The 24,005-nt window shown below is 40.2% G+C and overlaps 2 protein-coding genes across 3 annotated transcripts; both read right to left on the reverse strand.

Annotated features, from left to right (window-relative positions):
- Nucleotides 1-1,612: 1,612 nt before the first annotated feature.
- TRPV1 (transient receptor potential cation channel subfamily V member 1) lies at nt 1,613-19,088 on the reverse strand. 2 transcript variants are annotated; one of them, XM_072026196.1, is made up of 17 exons: nt 18,951-19,088; nt 12,027-12,222; nt 10,815-11,130; nt 10,101-10,267; nt 9,582-9,734; nt 9,058-9,198; nt 8,259-8,557; nt 7,424-7,600; nt 7,031-7,195; nt 6,644-6,739; nt 5,946-6,016; nt 5,056-5,221; nt 4,253-4,319; nt 3,529-3,845; nt 2,803-2,930; nt 2,478-2,593; nt 1,613-1,956 (listed from the first exon to the last, which is right to left on the reverse strand). In XM_072026196.1, the coding sequence occupies exons 3-17, from the start codon at nt 11,114-11,116 to the stop codon at nt 1,790-1,792; spliced, it is 2,532 nt and encodes an 843-aa protein (XP_071882297.1). In that variant the 5' UTR covers nt 11,117-11,130; nt 12,027-12,222; nt 18,951-19,088; the 3' UTR covers nt 1,613-1,789. The 2 variants fall into 2 exon arrangements, with proteins under 2 accessions (XP_071882297.1, XP_021130549.2); XM_021274874.4 differs by lacking the exon at nt 18,951-19,088 and adding an exon at nt 13,151-14,551.
- On the reverse strand, nt 14,566-23,999 carry SHPK (sedoheptulokinase). Its single transcript, XM_005023109.6, has 7 exons — nt 23,417-23,999; nt 21,692-21,833; nt 18,951-19,134; nt 17,572-17,724; nt 16,320-16,495; nt 16,024-16,224; nt 14,566-14,983 (listed from the first exon to the last, which is right to left on the reverse strand). Exons 1-7 carry the CDS (start codon nt 23,573-23,575, stop codon nt 14,589-14,591), a joined length of 1,410 nt encoding a protein of 469 aa, XP_005023166.3. The 5' UTR covers nt 23,576-23,999; the 3' UTR covers nt 14,566-14,588.
- Between the last annotated feature and the right edge of the window lie 6 nt (nt 24,000-24,005).

The raw sequence follows: 24,005 nt of genomic DNA on the forward strand, positions 1-24,005 counted from the left end.
ATTTCAAGTTTCCCAATGATTTGCTACTGACCCATCTACCATACCACTTTTCAACCACAGTGACTCATGAATGTTATCTGACCACAAAGTTTGGATGCGTCAGAGGACAAGCATGACAGGCTCTCCCTGACAAAAGGCTGTGTGCACTCTGGCCGAATTTCACAGAAGCGCTTTAGCACAACTGTACGTTGAAAGCAGCCAAAGAAACAGTGCACATGCTCAAACTGGAGCTCGTGCTTAAAAACCTTGTTGATTTAAGGATATTTGTACACGCACACTCTACTTGGACATTAAAAGCTGTTAGTTCTATGTGCTCTAGTGATACATAACAAGTAAAGAAGGTAAAACAAGTTACCTTTTCTTGCCCAACAGGATTGCATGGGTTCATCACTGGATTATTGGGCCAGTAGTCTAAGACAAATTTTCTTATCTTTACTTTCTGTCCAGTCACTTTTCACGAGGATGCCAAGTCTCTCCTATTCTTTCCTCACATTCCAGGTTTCTATCTGTAGTTTCAGAAAATTTGCCTATTTTGCCTCTCAGACATTTTTCCTGATTCTGTAAGTCCAGCCAGATGGATTTGCAGCATCACATTTCTTTCCTCCTGTTGTTGCTGTTAAAGTCAAGAACAAAAACTATGATTTCAAGATAATTATTGTTATACACTATTATACATCTGACCTTTGAAACATATATTCTCTATAACCACTATTTCTTACTTAATGAAAAGGTAATCCATTATCTAAATAAATGTCTATTTTGGGATCTTGTTAAGCCTTTGGCCTCGGTAACAGTAACTGTGAATTCTAGAGTTTACTCAGACACTGTAAGAGAAACACTTCATAGATTTTGACTATCCAGCCTTTAAAATTTCACAGCGTATATTTATTCTTGTGTTATGAGAAAAGAGTAACATCTTTAGAGCATTCATTTTCTATTCTTTCACTGTGTCCCCCCATTTATCTCCTTTACAAGGAACATTCTTCACAACAACATACCTCTGATCTCTTGGAATTTTTTATTGGTCTTTTATGAGTCCTTCTCCGGTTTTGTTATAGTATGGTTAGTTAGTTTTCAAGGCTGGGAAGTCACCAAATTGGGGCCTGTAGCTGCTCACAAAAACACTTTTTAAAAGAAAATCTAAAAGCAGACAAAAAGTATGAAATCCATTATGTCCAGAGAGTTGAGTGCTAACCATTTTTCTACAGGCCCTTTTGTTATTTTCGTATTATCAACAAAATATCCACCATTATTGGCCACTTGCACCAACCCACAAAACTTAGCAATACTCCTGTTAGCTAACAATGAATATGTCAGCTCAGATCTCAGAAACGCGGGAGAGCACTTTCAAAGAGCAAAAGAAATGGATGAAGACTGAGAAAAAACCTGCAGCAAAAAAGATCTCACTACTTTACAGACAGCTCTGAATTGTGGGAAATTCTCACTGCATTTAATTAAAACAAATAAACCAGTAAAAAAAAAATACAGGAATTGTTTCTAACACTTCATGAGACAGCCTAGATGCAAATATCTAGCCAAGTGAATACAACCCAGGTAGTAAATAGTCACTTTCTTGCAGATTCATATTAAAAATAACCATGAAGACATGAGCTTAAACAACAAGTAGTTTATTTAGCATACTTAATGAATCCTTGCACACAGTCATTTCCTTAGTCCTTTGATCTTTTTCAATAAATCTCTGTTCTTATGAAGGAAGTGCTCTAATTGCCCTGCTTTGTGAGGACCAGCACAGGCAACCAGAATTAACCTTCTGAAAAACAAAATAAAATTAGACTGACTTTGGAAGAGAATCCTTCAATGTCTCAGAATCCTCTGGCTCATAATAAGGTTCCAAAATGGGTTTTAACTTGATTTCTTCTGGTAGTTTTTGTGTCTCTTCTCTCCTGCTCCCATCTCTTAAAAGTGGAACCAGAGTTTTCCAGTTTTTTCCTGACACTAAAAAAGAAAGGAATGGTTATTTTTTCTCCTCCATAGTAACAAAAGAAATACATGCATGCAGTTTATATAGAAAACTGATGAAAGGAGGATGAGAGGGCCTTGTGTTGTGTTCCCCCACCCCCACTGCTCCAAGAGTTTTTCATATTTCAGCTGGAAGCACAGTCTTAGGGTTAAACACTCAGCTGCATTCCCCCAAGCTATAGGAAGCTTTCTTTGTGGCCTCCAAAGTAGCTTGTTGGATGTCTGTCTACCATCATGCACTGTCCCAAGTCCTCAGAATTTGCACATATTATCCGCCTTATAAAAATCTAAAATTAGAATGATGAATCCATGAGACTTTTATTCTACTATAAACCACTATGTGAATAATGAACCTATTTATTCTTTTACATTTTGTATTGACTGAAAAAAATATTACATTAACTTATCTACTATCCTTAAGCGTATAAATTAACTGCCCTCTAACAATCAACCTGTACTGTTTCTATCACTAGAATCTACATCCCTGTAACTCTCACCTCTGCCAGGCTTAATAGAGTAACTGGGATTTCTTTTGAGGTCCCCAGAGTATCCAGGATCTTCGTTGATTATGCCCAGATTAGTATTCCACGTGGACCAGTTCACTTCATCAACCCTGGGGAGAGAACAACAAAAACAATAACTATTCTAAGCATTAACAGACAACTCCAGGATTAGTTTGTATCACATATTGTGACGGTGCTAGTACACTGCTTGTCAGAGGAGTGCTCCAGAGGGAAAGTTCTGCTTCCCAGTACCCACTATCAGATACCTACATCTTGTTTGTCTATAAAAGATTGTTCATTTGACATACAAGCAGGTTACCTAAAGCACCATCTGTAATCATCTTGGCCATCAGGTGTGACCCCCACCAAGACTTGCTTTCCAGACCGGAACGAGCGCCTCACACAGTTCAAGTAGCTGTTTTCAATATCCAAGATTGTGATGGCTCTCTAACAGGTAAAAGAAAGCAGACCACTGAGAAGCTGCTGTTTCAGTCATGCAAATCCTGAATTCTGCCTTTATAAAAAAACAAAAAACAATCACTTATCATTTTCATCATCTTAAAAAAGGCATTGCACCCATCTCTGAAATATCATCTCTGTTAATATGGGATTTAAAGTGCTGAATTACTGCCCTGTGGTTGGAACTATGAAGTTCCCTTTCTTACCCCCAAACAAAAGCAGATATGCCTTTGTCTGAGATTCTGTAAAAAAATGGTTTATTGTCCCTTGCATAATCTCTGTCTTCATACACTGATCAGGATTTTCCATCATCAAAAGCCCAAATAATTCTGTCTAATTACAGAAGTACTTTTCTTAAATTCCGAACATGTGTGCAACACTGGGAACATCTGCTCAGAAAAAACATCAAATATACACGGAAAAGAAATCAAAATACTTTTTGAGGGGGGAACTGTTTGGGGGAATCAGAAAGAAGCAGTGGCCTATTATGTAGATTATGTACACGTCAACTTCTACTGATTCCCTCTGAATTTTCTTATGGTTCCCCACACCCTCCTTCTTGGATAACCTCATAGAACCAATATACCTGGAGTTTCCAGATGCTCTTGCTCTCCTGTGCAATTTTGCTCACAGTTTCTCCCATCAGTGCGATAAGCATGTTGAGCAGGAGGATATACGTAAGGATGACATAGAGAACCAAAAGGATGACAAACACAGACTTGAACCTGTAGTTCTCTGTAAACTCCAGGTCTCCCATCCCAATAGTGAACTTGAAAAGCTCCAAGCAGGTATAATACAGGCTATTGTAGGATGTGCGGCCTCGTTTCGTATGGCAACATCGGGTATATTCAGAGATATTTGCATCCTGCCCCTCATTGTCATCTTCAATTAAAGTCACCACAGCTGTTACAAAAGAGGAATACTATACAAGATGAAAATATAATTTGAAATCTTAATTCTCCTGCAAGCAATGAAAATGAGCACGAAGGTATCGGATATGACACAGTATCTTCATGGCACCTTGTCCCTAACGAAACCACTCTATAAAATATTCCCCATTACTGACACAATTTCAGATGCTTTGTCTCAGTTTTGTCTACATAGAACAGGCTTTTTCCATTCAGCTTTCCTAAGCAGTTGAGATCCAAGGGATAAAAAGCAGTACGAAGTTACTATACATAATTGTTATTCCGAAGATATTTTTGTAATAAGGTTGATTTTAATTTCTAATTGAAAATAAATATTCTAAGCCACTTGAAACATAATTTTCTGGGATTCAAGATAAAAAATAACCTCAAGTATGATATTACCTGTGGAAAATCCCAAGAGGAATACTAGATAGACAAACATGAAGCGACATAAATCTCTAAGGATCATCTGTAATGCAGAAATAGAACATTTATATATTGCAAAAACTCAAGTATAATCTGAAACAAAAATTGGTAGAAAATATTCCTTCAGCTCAAGAAGTTCACTTGCTGTGAACGGGCCGCTCATGCATTAAACGGTTATTTATCCCACTGAGATAATCAACGTTAATAAGAAAACATTTTTCTGTCATTCAAGCAACAGTTTACACACATATGCAAGACATATGCATGACAAATAGTTTCATCTTTGAGAGTACAGACCACATTAAAACAATTGCCTCTTTCTTCTCTTCTTGGGCTAGCTGGCTACGTCATATACAGAGGTTTATTAGCCAGCTACTGCCTCTTAGCTAATTGCTCTGTTGGGTAAGATTTAAACTATTCCTAAGGAAACTTCCAGCTGGTAGAAAGCTGTGCCACTTCATACCACATGAGTATGCACTATTCTCCGTCTACTTAAATCCACATCTATCCAACTGTTATTTTGAAGTATAATAATAAAAATAGAATGTATCAAGACTGCTATAAAACGCATGGATGAAGAGCGGGTGTTTTTTCTACATGACTTAAAATGTGCATCACTTCGCTCAGAAAATAAAGGCAGATTATAATAGACTGATATAGGCCTTTCCATGGAAGGCAAACATGGAAACATGATGACTTCTCTCCTGGAAATGGGGCTGTTGGCAGCAGTTTCTGATCCGACCTCTCTGCTGGCCTCACCACCCACTAACTGGACTGACCTTTGCAATCATGACAGAGTAAATGCCCATCTGCTGGAAGCCACGGGTGTAGTACAGCATGTTTGCCCAGCCCAGTGCCAAGGAGAAAACCATGGAAGCCACGTACAGTTCCTGGCCACAGAAGTACAGCACCACAGAGCTCAGGAGGAGCAAAGAGTGAACAAAGCTGAAAGACAAGCAAGGAATAGGAGAATATCTGCACATCCACTGCATACACTGTATTGCAAGTCCACCTTGGAGATCTATTCCTAACTCTTCTGCACGACACATTCACCACACTTCTAAACACTTCATTTGCTTTACCTCCAAAGGAAGTTGCTGATGCAGATACATTTGTTCAACTGCTATTTTGTAAGGACCTATGAAATTATAGCAAAGTATCTTTAAGGGTGTAGAGGGCAAAATATGAGGAGCAGCTGAAGTCACTTGGTTCATTCAGCCTTGAGAAGAAGGGAACTAGGGGAGACCTTGTGGTAGCCTACAGCTTCCTCACGAGTGAGAGTGCAGGGGAAGGCATTGATCTCTGCTCCCTGGTGACCAGCAGTAGGACCTAAGGGAATGGCATGAAAATGCAACAGGGGAGATTCAGGCTGGATATTGTAAAAAGGTTCTTCACTGAGAGGGTGTTTGGGCACTGGAACAAACAGGCTTTCCAGGGAAGTGGTCACAGCACTGAGTCTGTTGGAGTTCAAGAAGCACTTGGACAACGCTCTCAGACATATGGTCTGATTTTTGGGTGGTCCCATGTGGAGCTAGGAGCTGGAATCTGTGATCTTTTTCACTTTGGGATATTCTATAACTGTATACCTGTTAGGAGTGGTTTAAGCTAAACATGCAGATCTCACACACATGTGTTTCATGCTGGAATACAATCAGACACTGGCACTTACAAAAGAACCTCACTGTAGCTGTCAACTATCAGCGTCTTCAATGATGGGCGCCTCTGCACAAAGTACTGTATCTGGAAGGGAAAAAAAATGGCATAGTGAGCAGGGAGGGCAGATAAAGACCAGGTTTGCATCCAAAGAAGGGAGTAAATATCCCATGGGAATGCATCAACTAAGTGTTGGTATCTATACCAGGGAGCTGGTTCTCATTCAGCATCGCAAAAGAATAGCTCATACAACACTATTAAAAAATCCAGGGAGGACTCTCTTCGTAACACTACATTTCCTTTACATCTAGGGCGTCTTTTCATGACACCAACCTATTCAAGTCAGTGGTCTGAGGACCTGTGATTCACTGGATACTATCCATTGGCTGCCAAGGGAAAGAAGACTGCCTTTAAGCTAAAACAGAATCTTTAATGTAGGCTTAGCTACTTGCAAAACCCAGGCTTAAGCTTTGGCTAGGCTAATTACTCAGATGCTCATTGACTTCTTAGGACCTTCTTTTTTATACAATAGATAAAACCGTACCTTAGCCTGAGGGCTTGTTAGTAACCTAACCAGGCCAAGGAAAAAGCTTTGTAGCTCTCAGCTAAAATATGAATTATCTTGTCAACCTATTTTAATGAATGCAAAAGACAGGCTTGGTTTTCACCTACACTTAACCAAAGAGCAAAAAGAAAAAGTTTCAAATATCTTACCCCTCTGAAAAAAAAATAGAGTCCTCCCAGTACACTCAAGATCTCTCCAGTCACTCGAAAATATTCCCCAGTGCTATGACCAAATGTGAAGGGAGGCTGTGTAAGACAAAAGACAGAGATGTTCAGCAAAACTGGAAATAGGAAAGGCCTGTCCTTGCCAGCAGCTGAAAGCAACTTCATTTCTGAAGGAACAGGTTAAGCTTCTGAATGTGCTGCAGCAAGGGGCAAAGCTTGCCTGGAAAGCAAGCAGGGCCAAAATCTCCCTCCTAACTTCAGGAAAGGCAGAAAACTGACCTTATGACCTTAGGAGCACACATTGAAATGGGAGGCTGACCTGGAATAACATGCACTCTGTGGTTCCCCTGATGTGTGACAGGAGTAACATACCTTTTCTTTCTTATCCACAGGTCTGTAGTAGGCAGCTGCAGTGAGAATGTTGATATGCATGGTATAGACAAAGAAGTTGAAGTAAAATAAGTGTTTGACAAACCGGTCCCACTTGTCTTGCAGCAGCCTGTTGAGGGGTTCCACCAGCAGCATCTCATGACGATTCTGAATGAAAGGATGAAGAGAATCTTGACATGACCGGTATGCACCAGTATGCTTTGAAAACAGCAAATGACACTCAACTTCAGCAAACATTCCCTCTAATACTCTTAAACATAGGAAAGAAGATTGCTGTTTTACAGCAACGACACAAAGATACACTGTGTAGAACATGGAGCTCTTCCCCAACAGTCCCCAGACTGCAAATAAAATGCCAAGGAGGTGCATACTCACTGGCGTTTCACTGCTGTAGGCAATAATCTCAAGCACTGAATTCTTCTCACAGGTGTCTATACAGGACAGGTCATAAAGCGATGAGTGGACAGGCCCATAAGCCCATTCAGTGAACTTTCTAGACAAGTGCCTGCACTCAGGGTCTTTGATCTCTCGTCTGAGGATGTAAGCGAAAATCTAATTGCAAAAGAACAATACAAACAACATTTCAAACAACATTTCAGTGCTAATGGGCTTTTAGTTTCTCAGTATCTCTGTAAGAGTGGATTGCTTTAATTTATATTAACACAATTTAACTATGCTGAAGTCAATCTGCTGGAGCACTGCAGAGATCAAAGTCTGAAGTAAACAATATTAATTTACTCACTGTATGCTAGTGGATGAAAAATATAAATGTGGAAGGAAGCCCATTTCTTTGCTTTCTACCACTTATAACTTGCCATTATCTGTTTCAACACACAAGAAAAATACAGAGATGTACATTACACATCTCTGACCTTACAGTCACACTGAATGGGGACTTCCAGTCAGTCAAAAGTACAAGACCTCTAGTTCATGTAACAGCAGAAAGCCACTTTCTGTTTCCACCTGGGCTGTCTTGTATACTGCTAGCAAATATGTAATGCCAGTTGGGTAGGTGTGCATGTGCACACACACACCCCTCACAGCCTTTAAGTACTGTGCAGTTTTGCATGTTAAACTGCAGCATTAATTCCTCTTAACTGAAAGGCCCCAGCAACAAGCAATGATAAAATCTGTCCTGCATAAATGTTTTGCATGTACTCTGTATAACTTGATGCAGTGATGGGATAGCTGGACACGTTTGCTCACCTACCCCTATCTTCCCAGTTTTAGCTGCCAGAGTTAATGGAGTCAGCCCTTTCTTGTTGGTGAGTTCTTCTAGCTTCAGGATTGGATTAATTTTGGCACCGAGGATCAATATGTTATTATACATCTTGGTAACAAACTTGGTATTATCCTTAGTATTGTCTGCAATCTCCACCAGGGTATGCAGGACCATATTGCCCATGGAGTCCTCAGCGGCAATGTTGGCAGCCTGGTATGGGTTCTCAAGGAGGAATTTCACAATGCAGAGCTGGTTAGTACAGGCAGCCAGGGATAGAGGCAGCTCTCCTACAGATAAACAATGTGAATGAATGGTCAGAAACCCCACCACATGTGCAAGCCTTACTACACATCCAAAACCAAAAAGGAGACCATGTCGTTTTCAACTTTTGCTATGAAAAAAAGAGGTGAATTTCTTTATCTAAAACAGCATCAATTCTGATAGCTGTTTGAATCACATTTTCTTTGGTTTAACTGCACTACAGAAACATGGCTGCTTAGAAAAGCACCAAAACGAAGACCAGTGGAAGGTTACAACCTTTCAAAGAATATAGTGCCCACAAAACCAAGGGATGCAGACACCAAGCTGACACTGAAAACCATTAACTACCAACTGTGTTTCATTATAATCTAAGCCTTTGGAGTAAGTGTCTTGACTAAGTGGTGGATTAAACCACTTATGACTTCTGAGCCTCCAGTCTCACATGAACAGGATTATTTAACAGTTTGCACTTGGGATAATGCTAGGATAACTCAATCAATAAAGCCCATGCTATGCTTGCTCTTACCAAAATAAAAACCAGGTTTCCCTTTGATTTTCCTGAAGAACTCCCCACAGGCTCTTGCATGAACATCTGCTCCATTCTGGACCAAGAGCTTCACCAGGTACATGTTCCTTCGCTCAATGGCAATGTGGAGTGCAGTCTGGCCTACAGAGACACTCATCAGAGAGAAATCTTAAGCATTTAATACAGAGTGAGAGCTTTCAGGCACCACAATTAATTCAGCTCCATGTAAGATGGTAGAATCAAGAGCTTGTTGGAATAAAAAAAATTTAGAATTAAACAAAAAATGTGGCACAGACAGCAAATGCACGTCCCCTAATTTGCTGCTAAATCACCGTCAGAAAGAGTAGAATACTGCACCTGTCTAACAAAAGACCGCCCTAGCATGAATTCACTGATTGTTAATCTCACACTGGAACTTTTGATGCTGCATCCTCAAGCATAAGACCTCATGCAAAAGACTGTTTGAGAGCCTTGCGTTACCCTATCTTCAGTCTTATCAGCAAGAGTATTCACTGCTCTCTTACCCTTGTAGTAGTTGTCAGTATACTCTGCGTTAACAAACTCTTTCAGAGTTCCAGTTTTCTTTGCAATATCCAGCAGCAAGGGAATGGTATCATTTTTCCCATCATGTAGATTCAGCATGGCTTTCAGTAAGCAGGTTTTCCCAGTTTCTGGTTCTGTAACAAACAAAATCACAGCTACATAGAAGTGACTAGAAACCCACCATCTACTTCCAGACATACAGGAATTAATGAAATTGTTATGAAAACACAAGAAAACCAATTCAGAATTTTACAAACTTCAACTTTTCTGATTTCTCCTATAACTTTACAATCAGTGGGCTGCTCAATCAGTAGGGATGTACAGGCTATTAGAAGACCTCGTGAAGCTACTTCACACTTATCAGCAATGTTGTTTTGTGCATTTTTTTTTTTTTTTTTTTTTTTGTCCATCTACCCTGTTCCTCCTCTCCTGCTGCCCATCTCTGGAGTACTACTGGAAGAAGACAAGGGCAACTTAAGGTACGTGACACTAAGTGTTACCTTTGAATTCATCATCTGTGAGATGCTTCAAGGTCCTATTAAGATAGAGTAGCAGATCATCCAGGTCTCTTGTGTTGCCTTGGGCTACAGCATCAAAGATCCTTCTGCGGTCATAAAACTTGAAAGCTTTTTCAGAGCAGCCCGTGATGGAATCTGTAGATAGGAGCCTAACGAGGGTAAATTTCAGTTAAAGTCAGATATTTAGCAGACTTTTTATAAACTACCAGAAAACTATTTTCCTTTTGCTTGTATGAAATAGCAAGCACTTCTGATTAGTATAGATGGATCTGCAAAACGTACAAAATAATGTCTGCACGCAATTGTCCTGACAAAATTGCATGTTTGCTGCTGTAAAGCTGAAAACACAACTTAAAAGATGCACTGAAGTATGACAGTCTAACTGCAGGCCTGGTTGCCAGGCAATCCTATGTTATTCTGAGTGATGTCTATTTACTGAACACCTTTGAGCATATGGTCTAAAGCTTATCACTAACTTTGGGCAAGACATCCATGGACTAAATTTTCAGAGATGCCAAGAGACAACAGCTACATGTATTATCAGTTTCAAATAAAACACTCCTTCCTTCACTAAAAATAGTGAAACTGAGAAAACAGGCATGAAAACGCAGAGTGAAAACATACTGCTCTAAGAAGCACAGACTACAACTGTCATAATATGTCCAGTACTCACCACACCTTACAACACAAACTTACTTGTGAAGTTTCCCTCTCTCCAAATTTGCGTGAAATTTGATGACAGAAGGTGCCATCAGGTGATCCATCTGGTAGAAGGAATCCATGGGAGCCATGTCCTTGTCACTATCCCCCATCACAAACCGCCCACGTCTTGCAAAGATGTTGCTTTTAGGTGGCTGCACCTTGGTGCTGAGTGAACCCTGGAGGCTGTCAGGTGTTTCCAGTGCAGAGTCCTCCCCATCTGTATGTTCATCTGTCACTTCAGATTCCTCCAGGTCAGAACTGCCAAATTTCTTCATCTTCCCAAGAATGGAAGACATGATGAACAGGCAGTCTGTGAGGAACCACAAAAACACCTCAAGTAAGCAGTTTAGAGCACCATCTATTTTCTGGTTTGTGCCACCATATATTCTCAGGAAAAATAGCAAAATAGCATAGTATAGGTGAAATACTAAAGGCTGCAGTTCAACTTGCTGTGTCCTCTGTGCTCACCTTTCAAGTTTTTTGTGTACAATCACTCTGAAAAAATAACATAATACCTTATTTACTTAATCATTCTATAAAAAAGAAATAATCTGAAGAAAAATACTCTCATTTGGAATATGATACTAAAAGTATGGAAGAACAATTACTTTATGGAAAAAGTTATAAAAACAACTTTTATAAAGAAATGGAAAAAATACGCTGGGAATACAGCCGTGTTTGATTTTCATTTTTGGTCTCATTTAAATCAATGTAGATTGAGCCAAAACTGTCAGGGAGATGGGTATGCAGAATGGAATAATGTATTTTCTACAGAAAAAGTACAATATTAGAAGCAGCAGAATGGACTTAATCCTGTCTTCCTGACAACCTACTCAAACCTGTTTCAGTTACAATTATTATTATTCCATTTATTTCTAATGTCCATTGGTAGCATCTTTGATAATTAGAACAAAACTGCATTTCCTTGTAAGTACGAATTTGCACAAGAAATAATCATTAAATTCTATGAAAAGATTCTGAAAATAAATTAAAAAAACAGTAATAAAATTTAAGAAAATATTACCTATCCTGGAAAAACACATAAACCTACCTAACTCTTGGAATCTTATGTACATCAAAGCTTGATTCAATAAATGAGGAAATATTTTTTTAAGAATGTCTAACTGAATCACAACTTATAATAAATGCTTAAGAGTTTACGAGTAAATAGCAAGCATGCTATTCAAATATACGTAGAGAACTTACAAATATCGTAAAAAAAATCCTGTCTTCCACAAAATAGTCCAGTTTCAGTAAACAACCTCTGTTCTACAGGAATTTGGTGCCAGATTCTTCCTCCTAGGTGTCTGCGCTGCAAAGACCTCAGAGCTTTCTTCTCCACTTCATTTGTCTGGAAAATTGTTCTACGTGCTGCTGATTCTTTAGAATCAAGGGAAGTTCACTAGAAGAACAGAAAATAGAGTAATAAAATCATTAAGAACAATTCTGGAACGAGAAGCATCAGTAGCTTCTATTCCCAGGAGCTTAGCAAAGCTCTTTACAAGAATCACAGCAAGTTGTTGTTGTCCCTACCACCACCATCACACTAATTGCATTTAGTAATGGATCCTCCTCTACAGATTTCCTCTTTGTAAATACACTTAAGCTTAAAAAAAGAAAAAGAAAAAACAAAAACCAAAAAACAGCAATTGTTTCTGTGGGTCACAGTTTCATTTCACTTGACAAAACTTCGTAAAATATGCCACAGCCCTTCTCTGAGATCATTTATCTTTCTGGGCACTCTTGTGTGGCTGCTGTAAAGCCCCGTGAAGTATTTTAAAGACAAGCTGATTCTGAACGGAGTAGAAGAACTCAACGACAATAGTCTTAAGGCCATTTTATCATTCCACATTCCTACTATGCTTTATTTAAATAATATATATGTAACAGAAAGCTTTTAAATATTAATGTCATTAGAAAAAGAAGTTGTATCTAATCCAGACTTGATCTAACACCATTAAAATGAAGACCTGTGTTAAATGTATCATATATATACTATCTTTCTGCCAAAGACCAGGCTTGAGAGAGAGATTTCCACAAAGTTAAGCCAATAGGCTATAGCTGTTAGGCTAGAAGAAACCACCAGACCTCTAGCTCCTGTGGTCTGGAGTTAGATATGAAATTATTGAATGAAATTATCTGGTTTATGTTTTGCAAAAGGTAACTATAGGATCATAAGAGATCTTTCTAGTCTTGCCATTTATCTATATATATAAGAATAATATATTTGCCTATTTAATAGCAAACTAATTATACCACTTAAAACACCTCATGGCATTGTACTCAAAAGAAATAAAATGCCTGTTTATTAATGCATAAGTATGGATTACCAATAAGCCAGGTCCCTGGCTGGCCCTCCTGGAACTTTGCTGCGCAGAGAATCTGCTTCAACATTACGATTAACTCCTTCACCACTTCCAAGGAACAACTTTGTAAGAAAACCATAAAGCTCAGTGGAGGGTCTCCCGTACTCAGTTTCTAGCTTCTTCCTTGCTGTTTTTGCTGAATGCTCCTTCTTTCTCTTTTCCTGTTCCTGGCATCAGCTCCTCTCAGTCTTCCCATGCTCTCGAGTACACAGTTTGGGAGCTTTCTGTCATTTTCTGAGCTTTGATGTCTCTTTCATCAGCCTCCTTGATTTCTGTTTCTTGTGAAGGTGTTACTTCCTTCTTACCAGCAGCAATTCCATTACCTTTTGCCACAGTTCTTGGAGATATCATATTCTGCCTCAGCAGGGACCTCATTTATAAGTGTGAGCTCATAAGAATGTGTGAATGCTTATCAAAACACGCCAGTAGCAAACAAGAAGGAAATTTATTCCTTTTCATGGGCCAGCATCCCATAGCTTTCCATGGTAAACAGATTTCATGCAACTTCTGTGCTCAAGAGTGCTTAACAAATAAAAACCCTCTCCATTGCTGCAAACGGAAAAGCATCAGCATGGAAGCATGCTAGAGATCTTAAAGATGTCTCCAAGACTACTCTGCAGGTCAGATATATTCTTGCTTTTGCTAATAGAACCTAAAACCATGCCACAATTTTACCAGTTTCTGGTAAATACCCAGTGAATGTATTTTCCATAAGCCTTGCATTCCAGGTATCGCCAGTCATGGTACAGGCCTACCCATTCCTTTGACCTTAGCCTACTCCAACAGACCTGAGTAGTCACAGAAATAACATTCTATGGTTTATTTTAATTGTTTTGTCGACATGCAAGCCAAGGCTGTATTCCATCTTTTACAGAGACAACGTACAATGCATGAGAACTGGCATTCATTTTGTGAAGAGCCACCAAGAAACTCAAATAAAACTGGTATCTTGGTCTGTTGCCTGTATGTATGTATACAGTGAGAAACTCTAAGGACAAGAACTCTCTAATAAAAGCATCACACTAAGTTACAAAAGCTGCCCATTTCTCCTAGCCCTCCTAAACACACTTTCTACCTGGAAAATGAGCCTTACACGAAGTATCATTTTATGCAGAAGTTAATGGATTTTTCCTTGTCACTCAGTCAAATTTAATGTGATAATTATGTCTCATTTCACAAACGGGAATGACAGAGCAAGGAAATAAATGGAAGACCCTGTGCATGCCCAGGAGCAGAAACAGACATTAAATACAAGCTGTGTTTTCCATTGTAATGAGTAAGATGACACACTGAATACAACTCCAGAAAAAGTGAGGAAGTGAAAGGAAACACTGTACAGCCAAGGAGGAAAAAAAAAAAAAAAAAAAGGACGATGCATCTCAGGCCATTCTAAACAGTATCTTTATTTTCTGTGGAACATCACCATGGCAGCCCCCACAGCAGCATCAACATCCTTCCCATAAACCACAGGGAATGGAAAAATCCTTTCCACTTCCTGCCTCAACACCTCATTCCTGGCGAGGGCACTCCCACTCCCCAGAATTCTGCTCACTCCTGTCTCCATCAGGCGTTGCACCGGCAACATGGAACAGAGGTTTTCAACGATGCCACGGCACAGAGCTCTGGTTACGTGCCCCAAGGAGAGCTCAGAGACAGCAATACTGGTCACTGAAGCCAACTGCTCAGGAACGTGTCTCTCTCCAAATATGGTTGGGCGGATCAAGAGTTTGCTGTCATCTTGGGCCAAAGCTGCTTTGATTATCTTTGCGTAGATGGCAGAATCCTGAACCTGAAGCCCTGCAGATGGGAAATACCACATTACTCAGCTGAAGACATCTAATGTATCTTACACATGGAGCCTTAAAATGGGCACTGATCCACTTGTTCAGCAAAGTACTGTATACTTTTTTCCCTGTATCAAAGGTAATTGTTTTTCCAGGATTACAAGCCCCAGTTCTCTATCCAACTGTATCTAATATCTGTAACACTAGAAATCTTTTTCTGATCAGAAGCAATGCCTCTAAAGGCACTAATGGCAGACATCACATGCAATCCAGCTACCGAAGCTGAATGCAGAATTCACTTCAAGAACTCACAGAAAGAATGATTTCAGAACTTATTTCTGCACTGCAAAACCCAGGAGATTTTCTATATATATGTGTGTGTGTGTAAAACACTCAGATTTAATGTGATAATTACTTCTCATTTTACAAATGGGCATGACAGAGCACGGAAATGGAAGACCCTGTGTATACCCAGGAGCAGAAACAGATATTAAATACAAGCTGTTTTCTCCCTTGTAATGAGTAAGATGACATATCAAATACAACTCCAGAAAAAGTGAGGAAGTTATATAATAACAAAAACAAACAAACAAACCACCATGAGTGCAAAGTCCATGTTTAAAGCACTTAGAAGACACTATGTGAGTTTGAGCCTTAAAATCCATTAGACTGCTGGAAAATACGCAGTAGAAGGCAACTGATGCAATCAAGGGACTCTTTCTGAATGCAGTCATAGGAAATCAGTGGCTGTCCTCATATTTGCTGACTTTTCCTTTTAAAAACAACTTGCAAAAATATTCTCTTGTTCTTAAAACAAACGAAAATTCAAAACCTAGAAGCAAAGTGAATGTGGAGTCCAAGGATGACTGTCCCGGCATGTTGATTAGCTTCAGAAGGAAATTCTAGACGTCTGGGAAATATGACCCAGGAGTTACATCCTCATTCCTTCTATTGCATGAAGAAACAGCTCTATACTTGTTCCTTTGTCTGAGCTTCCCTTCACCTTATTGATCAACCTCAATTTTAAGCCGTAACAATCCTTAACGAGCTTACCCAGTTCTTCCATCCACTGTGACACCATGTCCACAAATGTTGCTAGCACATTGCCTCCATTAAGTGATGCTGCCACTGCCAAGTAGTCACCGTTGAAGTAGGGAAAGTAAGTAACAGCCGATGAAGGATCTGGTGTCTCTGGAGGCTGGAAACCAGGGGGCATTGAGATGGTCAGCTGAGCAGAGGTACTGATATTGAGAACTAGAAAAAAGAAGAAAAAAAAAAATCAGCGTTTTACTAGGCTACCCTGAAGGTAGACAATGAGAAAACAAAGTAAGATACCAAAATGATCATACCTGCATCAGTCCTTTCAGTCAGACAGGAATAAACAGAGCACTGGAAATCTCCCAGAGCAATTCCTACTTCTGTTCCTTTGGGTATTCCATGCCACGCACAGATTGTCCTCCCTGCAATACTGCCAGGGTCTCCCACCTCTGGAAGCAAGTGAAGAGGAAAGCCGGACTTTTTCAATCTACAATCAGAACAATATTGTTGCAGGAAAGCAGCAGGGGAACATGCAGCATGGCTACAAGGACCTCTCTGAAGTCGCAGACGAAGCTGGCCATACGTTTGCAGCTGCTGGATTTATGGATGCATTCACTTCTCTAGAAAGCTTTGTCTTGGGCAGCATTCCAGTTCAACAGGCTGGGTAAACTAGAATATGCTGGAAAAACAAACTGCTTTTCATGGTATGCAATCTGATTACCTGGGATTCTACAGGAGTACACATTCACCAAGCTTAACCTACTGATGTTGTATAGACAAGCAGTTCCAGGGTTAAGGGACAATCACAAAAATTCAACTTTTAAGTGTCAAAGAACTTACAACTGTCATGCAGTTAGTAGCTCAAAACCAAATCAGAGGTAAGTCCAACAAACTCCTTACACAAACCACAAGATACACTATGTTGCTACAGCAAAAATACCAGATTAGTGAAAATGCACGTTTCTGTCACTCTTAAAGCATTAGATAGTAAATTACCTTTATGAGCAGATCTTGGAATTCTGGCCTAACCTAAACTCTGAAATACATACAGCCTTAGGATTCTGCCCTGAAAGAGCAAATCATTAAAAATAAATAAACAAAAACAGTTTTCTGTAAGACTCCCTGTAGCCTACCAAATTTTAATAAATCACAAGTAAATCTTAGCAGTTACAAAGGAGCTCAGCCAAAAGAAGTAGTAGTAACTGTCTTTTGCCATTACAGCCATGGCTGCGGCATCCACTTCTCCATCTCATCCCACCATCACACCACAGAAAGGGAGAGGAAATGTTCAGTATACAAGACCGCATTGATGAGTCTCTCAGCTCTGCTGTCTTAGGTATTTCTAAAAACACAGTGCCAAATTGTACGTAACTTAAATATATTTACCTTACAAACCAGAGCAAATGCCCAAAAGTCCTTCAGTACAGACCACGGCACAATTGATTAGGAACAACTTTCAATCACTTCCTATCCGTAACACACTCATACTTAGGGTCCTAAGAGATGTTCAAGTTGCCTGACACAAGCAAAGCATAAAATCCATGGAATGACCTCAGCACTTACACATCAGTATTCCAACTTTTGGTTTTGGCATTGAAATATCCCCAGCTGGCGGCATTCTGGATGGACATGAGTGGCTTCTTCAGGTCACACAACATGGCAACCACATAGTCATGGATAGTGCCAGCTGCATCATAACACTTCAGAAAATCTGGACTTTTAAACAAAACATTTTAAAAACAAAAACAATGAGCAGTGCTTTAAGACAGTCAGAGCAAGTTTACGTCCAGCACTATAGGGAACTTTAGATGTGTGTGGCCTTATCTCCTAAAAAGAGAACTGCAAACTCAGTATCTCAGTGATCAACTTGGATTTTGTGGGTTATTACTTTTTTAATGGGATTTATTTTCCAAGCTCTTACCACAGTAGCAATTGTTATCTGCTTGTGGAAGACAGAGAGACAGTGGCTTTAAGGAATGAGTTATCTGGGTTTGAAATCATACCACCGCAAAACATGCCAGGAAAGTAGTAATTGTTTTACAAAAATGTCACTTTGTTGATTCCGGAGCATTTGACAAAAAAAATCAGTCAATTCCTGCAATCGTTTTAGGATTCACAGATTATATGAATGGAAATGTACCAAGTGGTGAAACAGAACAGAAACAAACCAAAACAGCTTGGACTCATGAGCTGTACAGCTCTAAAGCAAGATCACGTCACATTCTAGCTATCTGCTGAACATATGTTGAGGGAAAACCAAGATGTAATAAGTTTTTCCCTACTAATTTAACTTGAACTCACGGCTGAGGAAGATAATGTCTCTTTGAGAGACATAGCATGCTACAGATGAAACTGAAGACCAAATCATGCTGATGCCAAGTCATAAGTGAAAAATTACATCCTCTGCAAATACGCCACAACAAAGCAGAGCATCAGTAACACCTCATAAGAATCCCAGTGTCTAAAGAAGGAAGAAACTGAAATTAATTTAGGGATTGTTTCTTTCAGCATCTGGCAGCAACCAACCAAAGCAACTCTGTTACTGTTTTAGGCATGTTTGTACTTTCCACAATCTGCACAAGCCAAAATTATAGCATTCAAGCTACATTAGCAGACCTCCTCATTAGCAGTAGGCTGGACTAGAATTATTTTATGATACTTTAAGGCTTCTGCTTCTATATGGTCAAAAGATTTTATTCTTATTAAAAAGATCTGTAGTATTTTTATGAGGTCAGAGAGATTTGTGTGCTGTTACGTATCGCTTATATTGAATACTGCCATTATAAACATTCTTTAACTAATCAGTATTATGATTAGAGAGAAAATGCACACCCTGAGCTTGTAGTTGTTTTACCATGCCACAGGAATACTAACACAAATTCAGGAGGAGAAACCAACAGTGAAACAGCCTGATACAACTGCCCATTTGAGAAACAATGTACCTGTTCTTTAAATACCAGTAGACTGTGGCACACCCAAATCCTGTAGCCAGGCTGATGTGTGACTGGGGCGGAGGAAGAGAAGCGAGGAAGGCAGGACTGCAGCGGCCGTCTTGCCACGTAACCAGATGACTGACCTCCTCTGGCTCAAAGGTAGGGCTGGTACCACACTCTGTCCACCTGCAACCTGAAACACAAAAGCATCTGAGAAATCCCGTGATTTCCTGCTGTGCCTGTCATTTTTCCTTACTAGACACTCTGATAATTTGTCAAATGTATTGGGAAAAGAACAGAAACGGAGCCAGTGGCGGTTGTAATTAAATTAACTAGTCATAGTTTCAGTCCTAGATAACGTCATAATTCCAGTCATTCTGGAAAAAAGTTTGCAATTCTGCTACGAGAGGTAAGGAGCTGACATGACAAAACTTGAACAGCCACATCATGACCAAGAGCACACAGAATTAGTAACGAACTGCCTACGATGGATAGGGCACAGTTTCTTCCACCTTTTGAGTCAAAGCAACAGGAAACCTGGATCTGTACATATTAAGCAACAGACTGCAAACTAACCAACATCTCCCCCCTGTACCTTGCTTCACCAGAAGCAGAGAAGGATTTAATTCAGTGTTATCAGTCTAGCACATTTGTTTTGAACAGAGGATGCCACACCTTTGGTGAAGCCATCACATGCCTCTACGCCAAGGCCTCAGCTAAATGAGGGCAACTTCTTGGTGCTGCACGGAGCCTTCTCAGCAATGTCTGCTACTGCTCCAGCCCAGTGTGCTGCTCCCTGCCCTGACATGCTCCCGACAAGCAGTCATGCTAAGGCAGATTACAGACCTGCCAGAGCAGCAAACTAAGCAGATGCTGAGCTCAAGCACTGCTCTGTGATATTTGCTGGCACACTCCATGTCTCAGCGTCAGCCTCTGACAACTACTGTTCTCCCAGGTGATGCAGGGCCACAAGGTGGGGATAGGACAGGCCACACACTGTCTCCAGCTGGCTCTATTTCTTTTTTTAGTGAGGAGTGGCAGGAGAGTTTCAAGCTGTGCTGTGCCACTTACCCTACAGAGGTATGAACAGAGGTATGGCTGCTCAACTGACTAGCACAAATACGAATATAGGGATTTGAAGTCACACACACACAATAAAAAGCAGCCATGAAAGCAGGAAATACTATCTGAAACATGTAAAGCAAACATACCTTTTGTTGTTCTCTTAATTCCCTGTTCTATCAAGTCTGTTTGAAATGATTTTCAAATTGGCTTGTTTTTCTAGTTTCAAATGGTTTCAAAGAAATATTATTAACCATAAATCCAACCCTAAAGGATGCTATTAAAAATCTAATTTGTGTCCCAAAGCGCATGGATTCATTTAGTCTACTCAAAACAAATGAGAGCAAACACCCTCTTTCACTGGACAGAAATGAAACAAAAGTGGTGTGTGGCTTTGGGAAATAAAATATTAACCAATATCACGTAAGAATCTGTCTGTCATGAACCCATGAGGCTTTGTTATGCAGCCCTTGGGACAGCTGGAAAGCAAGCAACAGCTCCTTCCCATCAGCCTTCGGATTTCTTTCTTTGCAATCATTTTTGTATTTAAGGTAAAATTACAGCCGGTAATGAATAGCATTGTGTCTCTTTAAACAATTAAGACCCCAACAACTTTTGAAAGGCAGTGACCAGCACTTTTGGAAAATCTATTCTGCAGTTTACAATAAATCTTTGCTTAATCTGTAACTTTTATTATTATTTTCAGATCTGTATAATTGCTCAGATGTGCACACTGTAAGGTGAAGAGAAAAAAAACGTCGAACTACATTTTGAAACCTGAACCTTGGACTTTAGAAGGTTTATGAAGAGAATCCATACCTATCTCACAGAGCTAGAAATCCAAGGCTTGAATTTTTCAAACATCTTCACTGTCACAATCAAGCTCCATGTGACTACCTTACTGTGGCTGATTTTGTTTCTGAGGTCTTGGCCCTTCAGTCTACAAGCAGCTGCATATTCAGAATCAAGACCACAATCCTTTTCAGCTCCTAACAGAAGCACAAGCAGGCAAGATGAATGCAACATGCCAGTCTACAATTTACTAGAAAAAAAATGCTTTGAGATTTTTCATAAAAGACAACAACAAAAGACTGAAATAATATTTTACTGAATGTCATTTTTTCCTTTTACTGTACTTTCAAACTGTGTCAAATTAACATAGCAATGTTCATTACTGGATAGCTACTGCTGTACACATTTTAACATAAAGATCAAGTACAGCTTATTTTTCAAGGCAGACATAGAACTGCTAATACTACTGCTGCAGAATCACTGGAAGGTATTGAGATACTGGACACCAAGTAGTTAAGTGCTTTATGAGGTAAGTAGCGTTTAAGAAAAAAGGAATTCACATGGTCCGGAAGTTCTTTCAACTGGCAGCAGATAGCATATGATGGACAAACAATAGACAAGCCACAGATATGTAATTCCTCCTTCATACTATTAACTATGTTTACTCTGCAGGGATCTCATAAGACTAAATCCTTCAACTGATATGTGTAAACAATATGGTTAACTACAGTCAGTAGCTGAAATTCCAGTAATTAAAGCAAAATTGACATAGAAAATGATCTTGTTAATTCTGTTTTACAGAAGATCAAGGTGAACATGCAGCGATTTCCTACAGATCACTTCAGTGCTAAAGATTTATTTTACTCTAAACAAGAAAGCCAAAAATATAATATTACCTTGATCTCTTTTCCAAAATACAATCCCATGCATTTGCCCTGAAATGCCAATGTGACTGACTCTTTGAAGCTGCTGCTGAGGTAGAGCAGCAAGGCATTCGTTCAGTGCTGTTATTATTCTTTGGACATTCTGCTCCATTCCCTGTAATCAAGAAGCATAATACTAAGATGAAGCCATTAGGACTCACTGTATTTATTAAACAAGGCTACTCTAGTCAGAAGTAAAGAACAGAATTCATTTAGGTTAATAACATGCATTAAAGTAACATTCACTACTAAATTGAAAAAAAGTTTGAAAAAAGAAAAAAAAAACACAGAAAACACAACATACACAAAACCCCCAAAACAATACTAGCAAGTTGACAATAAATAACAGCATCTTACACTGAAGGCCGTATAATCCTTGACTTAATTTCCTAAAACACCATACTCAAACACATCTTTTAAGAAGTCCATTAACGCTCACCACATACTTACATTAATTCAACTTCTACATTGCTTTTTTTTTTTTTTTTTTTTTTTTTTTACACAAAGAGGATTATCCACATGTTCTCACTTGCATGCACATGCATGTCTCACACCCTCCTAAAACCTCTCTACACGCTGTTGACTTGGATGATGCCGATACTTCGTGTCTGGATACTCTATTCCCAGAACTGCCAAGCAAGCTGCAGAGATCTACTCAAAAAAGTGACCAAGCCCTGACACAAGGTAAGTTGCATTACAGCTTTCACACTTTCGAACATTCAGATTACTTTGACAGAGCCGAACAAAGATTATAAGCAAAAGTATTTTCATTTATCCCATATATAGATGCAAACTGTCGTGCATGTATCTACTTCTAGCTGCATAAACATGACTGAAGGGAGAAGAATTGGCCTGTTTGGTTGGTATCTTCACCCCAGAAACACTACAATACTAGGCCACAGGAATGTTGATACATATTGTTTATGATTTTGATCCATTCTTTATTTGATTGAATAACATAATGGACCTAAAGCCCTCTAACAGGAATATACATTCCTGGTTATTTCCACTGGGAATTTCCAGTTATGATTCCATCTCACACTAAAGTGCAACATACCCTTTAAGTTGGTGAGTGGTTGCTGTTTCCTGACTGACAGCATCGAACACAAAGGCATTGTTCATGGAAGAATAGTTTTAGATTGTTTTGTGACAACTCTGAGGCCACGGTGGAAGCAGAAGCAGGCTTTCTGCAGGTCTGTATGCTCTCAAAAGAGAAAAATCAAGCTTGGGCTGCCATCTCAGAAGTGTGGGAGGCTCCAGCAGTGGCAATTAGTTTGACTCTGTGGTACCACTTACGGAATGTTCCCAGCAGCTGCCTCCATTTGAAATGAGGTAAGAAAAGAGGGAACGAGTTCCTATTCATCTAGCAAACCCACTGACTCCAGTACTATCCTAATTGGACATGACCATTTGAGTACTTAACCAGCAGCTTTTCAAAAGCTATCTTTCTTAAACCAGTCAGCTTTACTTGGCTTTCTTGAACAGTAAACAGAGAGCATTTTAATTCCCATTTCAGACATCCAGACACACATAGCGAACATCTCTGTCACTCTACGCACACACACAAAACAAGCCCAAAAAAAAACCAACCAAACAAGAAATCCATCAAAGTCCACACAACACAGCAAGGCAGCCCAACTGCTACAAGGCAACGCCGCCATCCTGAAACCGCTGGCAGTGCTTTCTGCCACCCCTTACCTGTGGTCCAGCTTCCAGGCTGCTGGTGTGTGCCTGTGTCTCCCTGGAGCAGCTCGCTGCCACCACATGCCCTCGCCCTGTCCCTACCAGCAGGGCAGCCTTAACAGACGTCGTGCCCAGGTCTATGCCCAGCACGCAGGACGCCTCGCTGCCCGCCATGGCCCTGGCGATTTGCCTTCACCTCCCACAGCCCACACGAGTCTCTCTAGGCAGTACTCTGACCAACGTCCACTGTATTGAGCCCTTATGTTGTTCCTCGCTGCCTTTGAAGGAGCACCTGCCCCGAGAGGGCACAAACACAAGCTACTGCTCCAGCAGCGTGAGGGGACTAGGGTGAGTGGGCAAACTGGGCCGAGAGAGAGCCTGGACTCTGCCCTCTGACTGAAAACGTCTCCCTTCAGCACTTGAGCAACACCCCTCCATCTTGAGAGTGGCAAAACCACCCCTTCCCCAGCTCTCCCCAGCGAGCTTTGCCACTCGGAACGAAACTCCAGCGAGCAGCTGAAGCACCGAGTGCCTCCCCCAGCCCTCAGCGACCCCTCCTCACAGAGCCGCCAGCCCCAGCCCCAGCCCGGCGCCCGCCCCGCTC

This window comes from Anas platyrhynchos, chromosome 20, assembly GCF_047663525.1.
Source record: "Anas platyrhynchos isolate ZD024472 breed Pekin duck chromosome 20, IASCAAS_PekinDuck_T2T, whole genome shotgun sequence".
Lineage (NCBI taxonomy): Eukaryota > Metazoa > Chordata > Aves > Anseriformes > Anatidae > Anas > Anas platyrhynchos.

Bases quoted from the DNA above. Each gene is read 5' to 3' on its own strand.
- TRPV1 (XM_072026196.1), bottom strand. From the start codon at position 11,116: ATGTCTTCCATTCTTGGGAAGATGAAGAAATTTGGCAGTTCTGACCTG. The intron at 9,199-9,581 runs GTAAGAGAGCAG...GTGTCTCTGTAG, and splicing joins TACTGACAACTACTACAAGG to GCCAGACTGCACTCCACATT. The intron at 3,846-4,252 runs GTAATATCATAC...CTTTTGTAACAG, and splicing joins CCTCTTGGGATTTTCCACAG to CTGTGGTGACTTTAATTGAA.
- SHPK (XM_005023109.6), bottom strand. From the start codon at position 23,575: ATGGCGGGCAGCGAGGCGTCCTGCGTGCTGGGCATAGACCTGGGCACG. The intron at 16,496-17,571 runs GTAAGTGCTGAG...TTCTGATTGTAG, and splicing joins AAAAGTTGGAATACTGATGT to ATTGAAAAAGTCCGGCTTTC. The intron at 14,984-16,023 runs GTAAGCTCGTTA...TCCCATCTGCAG, and splicing joins ACAGTGGATGGAAGAACTGG to GGCTTCAGGTTCAGGATTCT.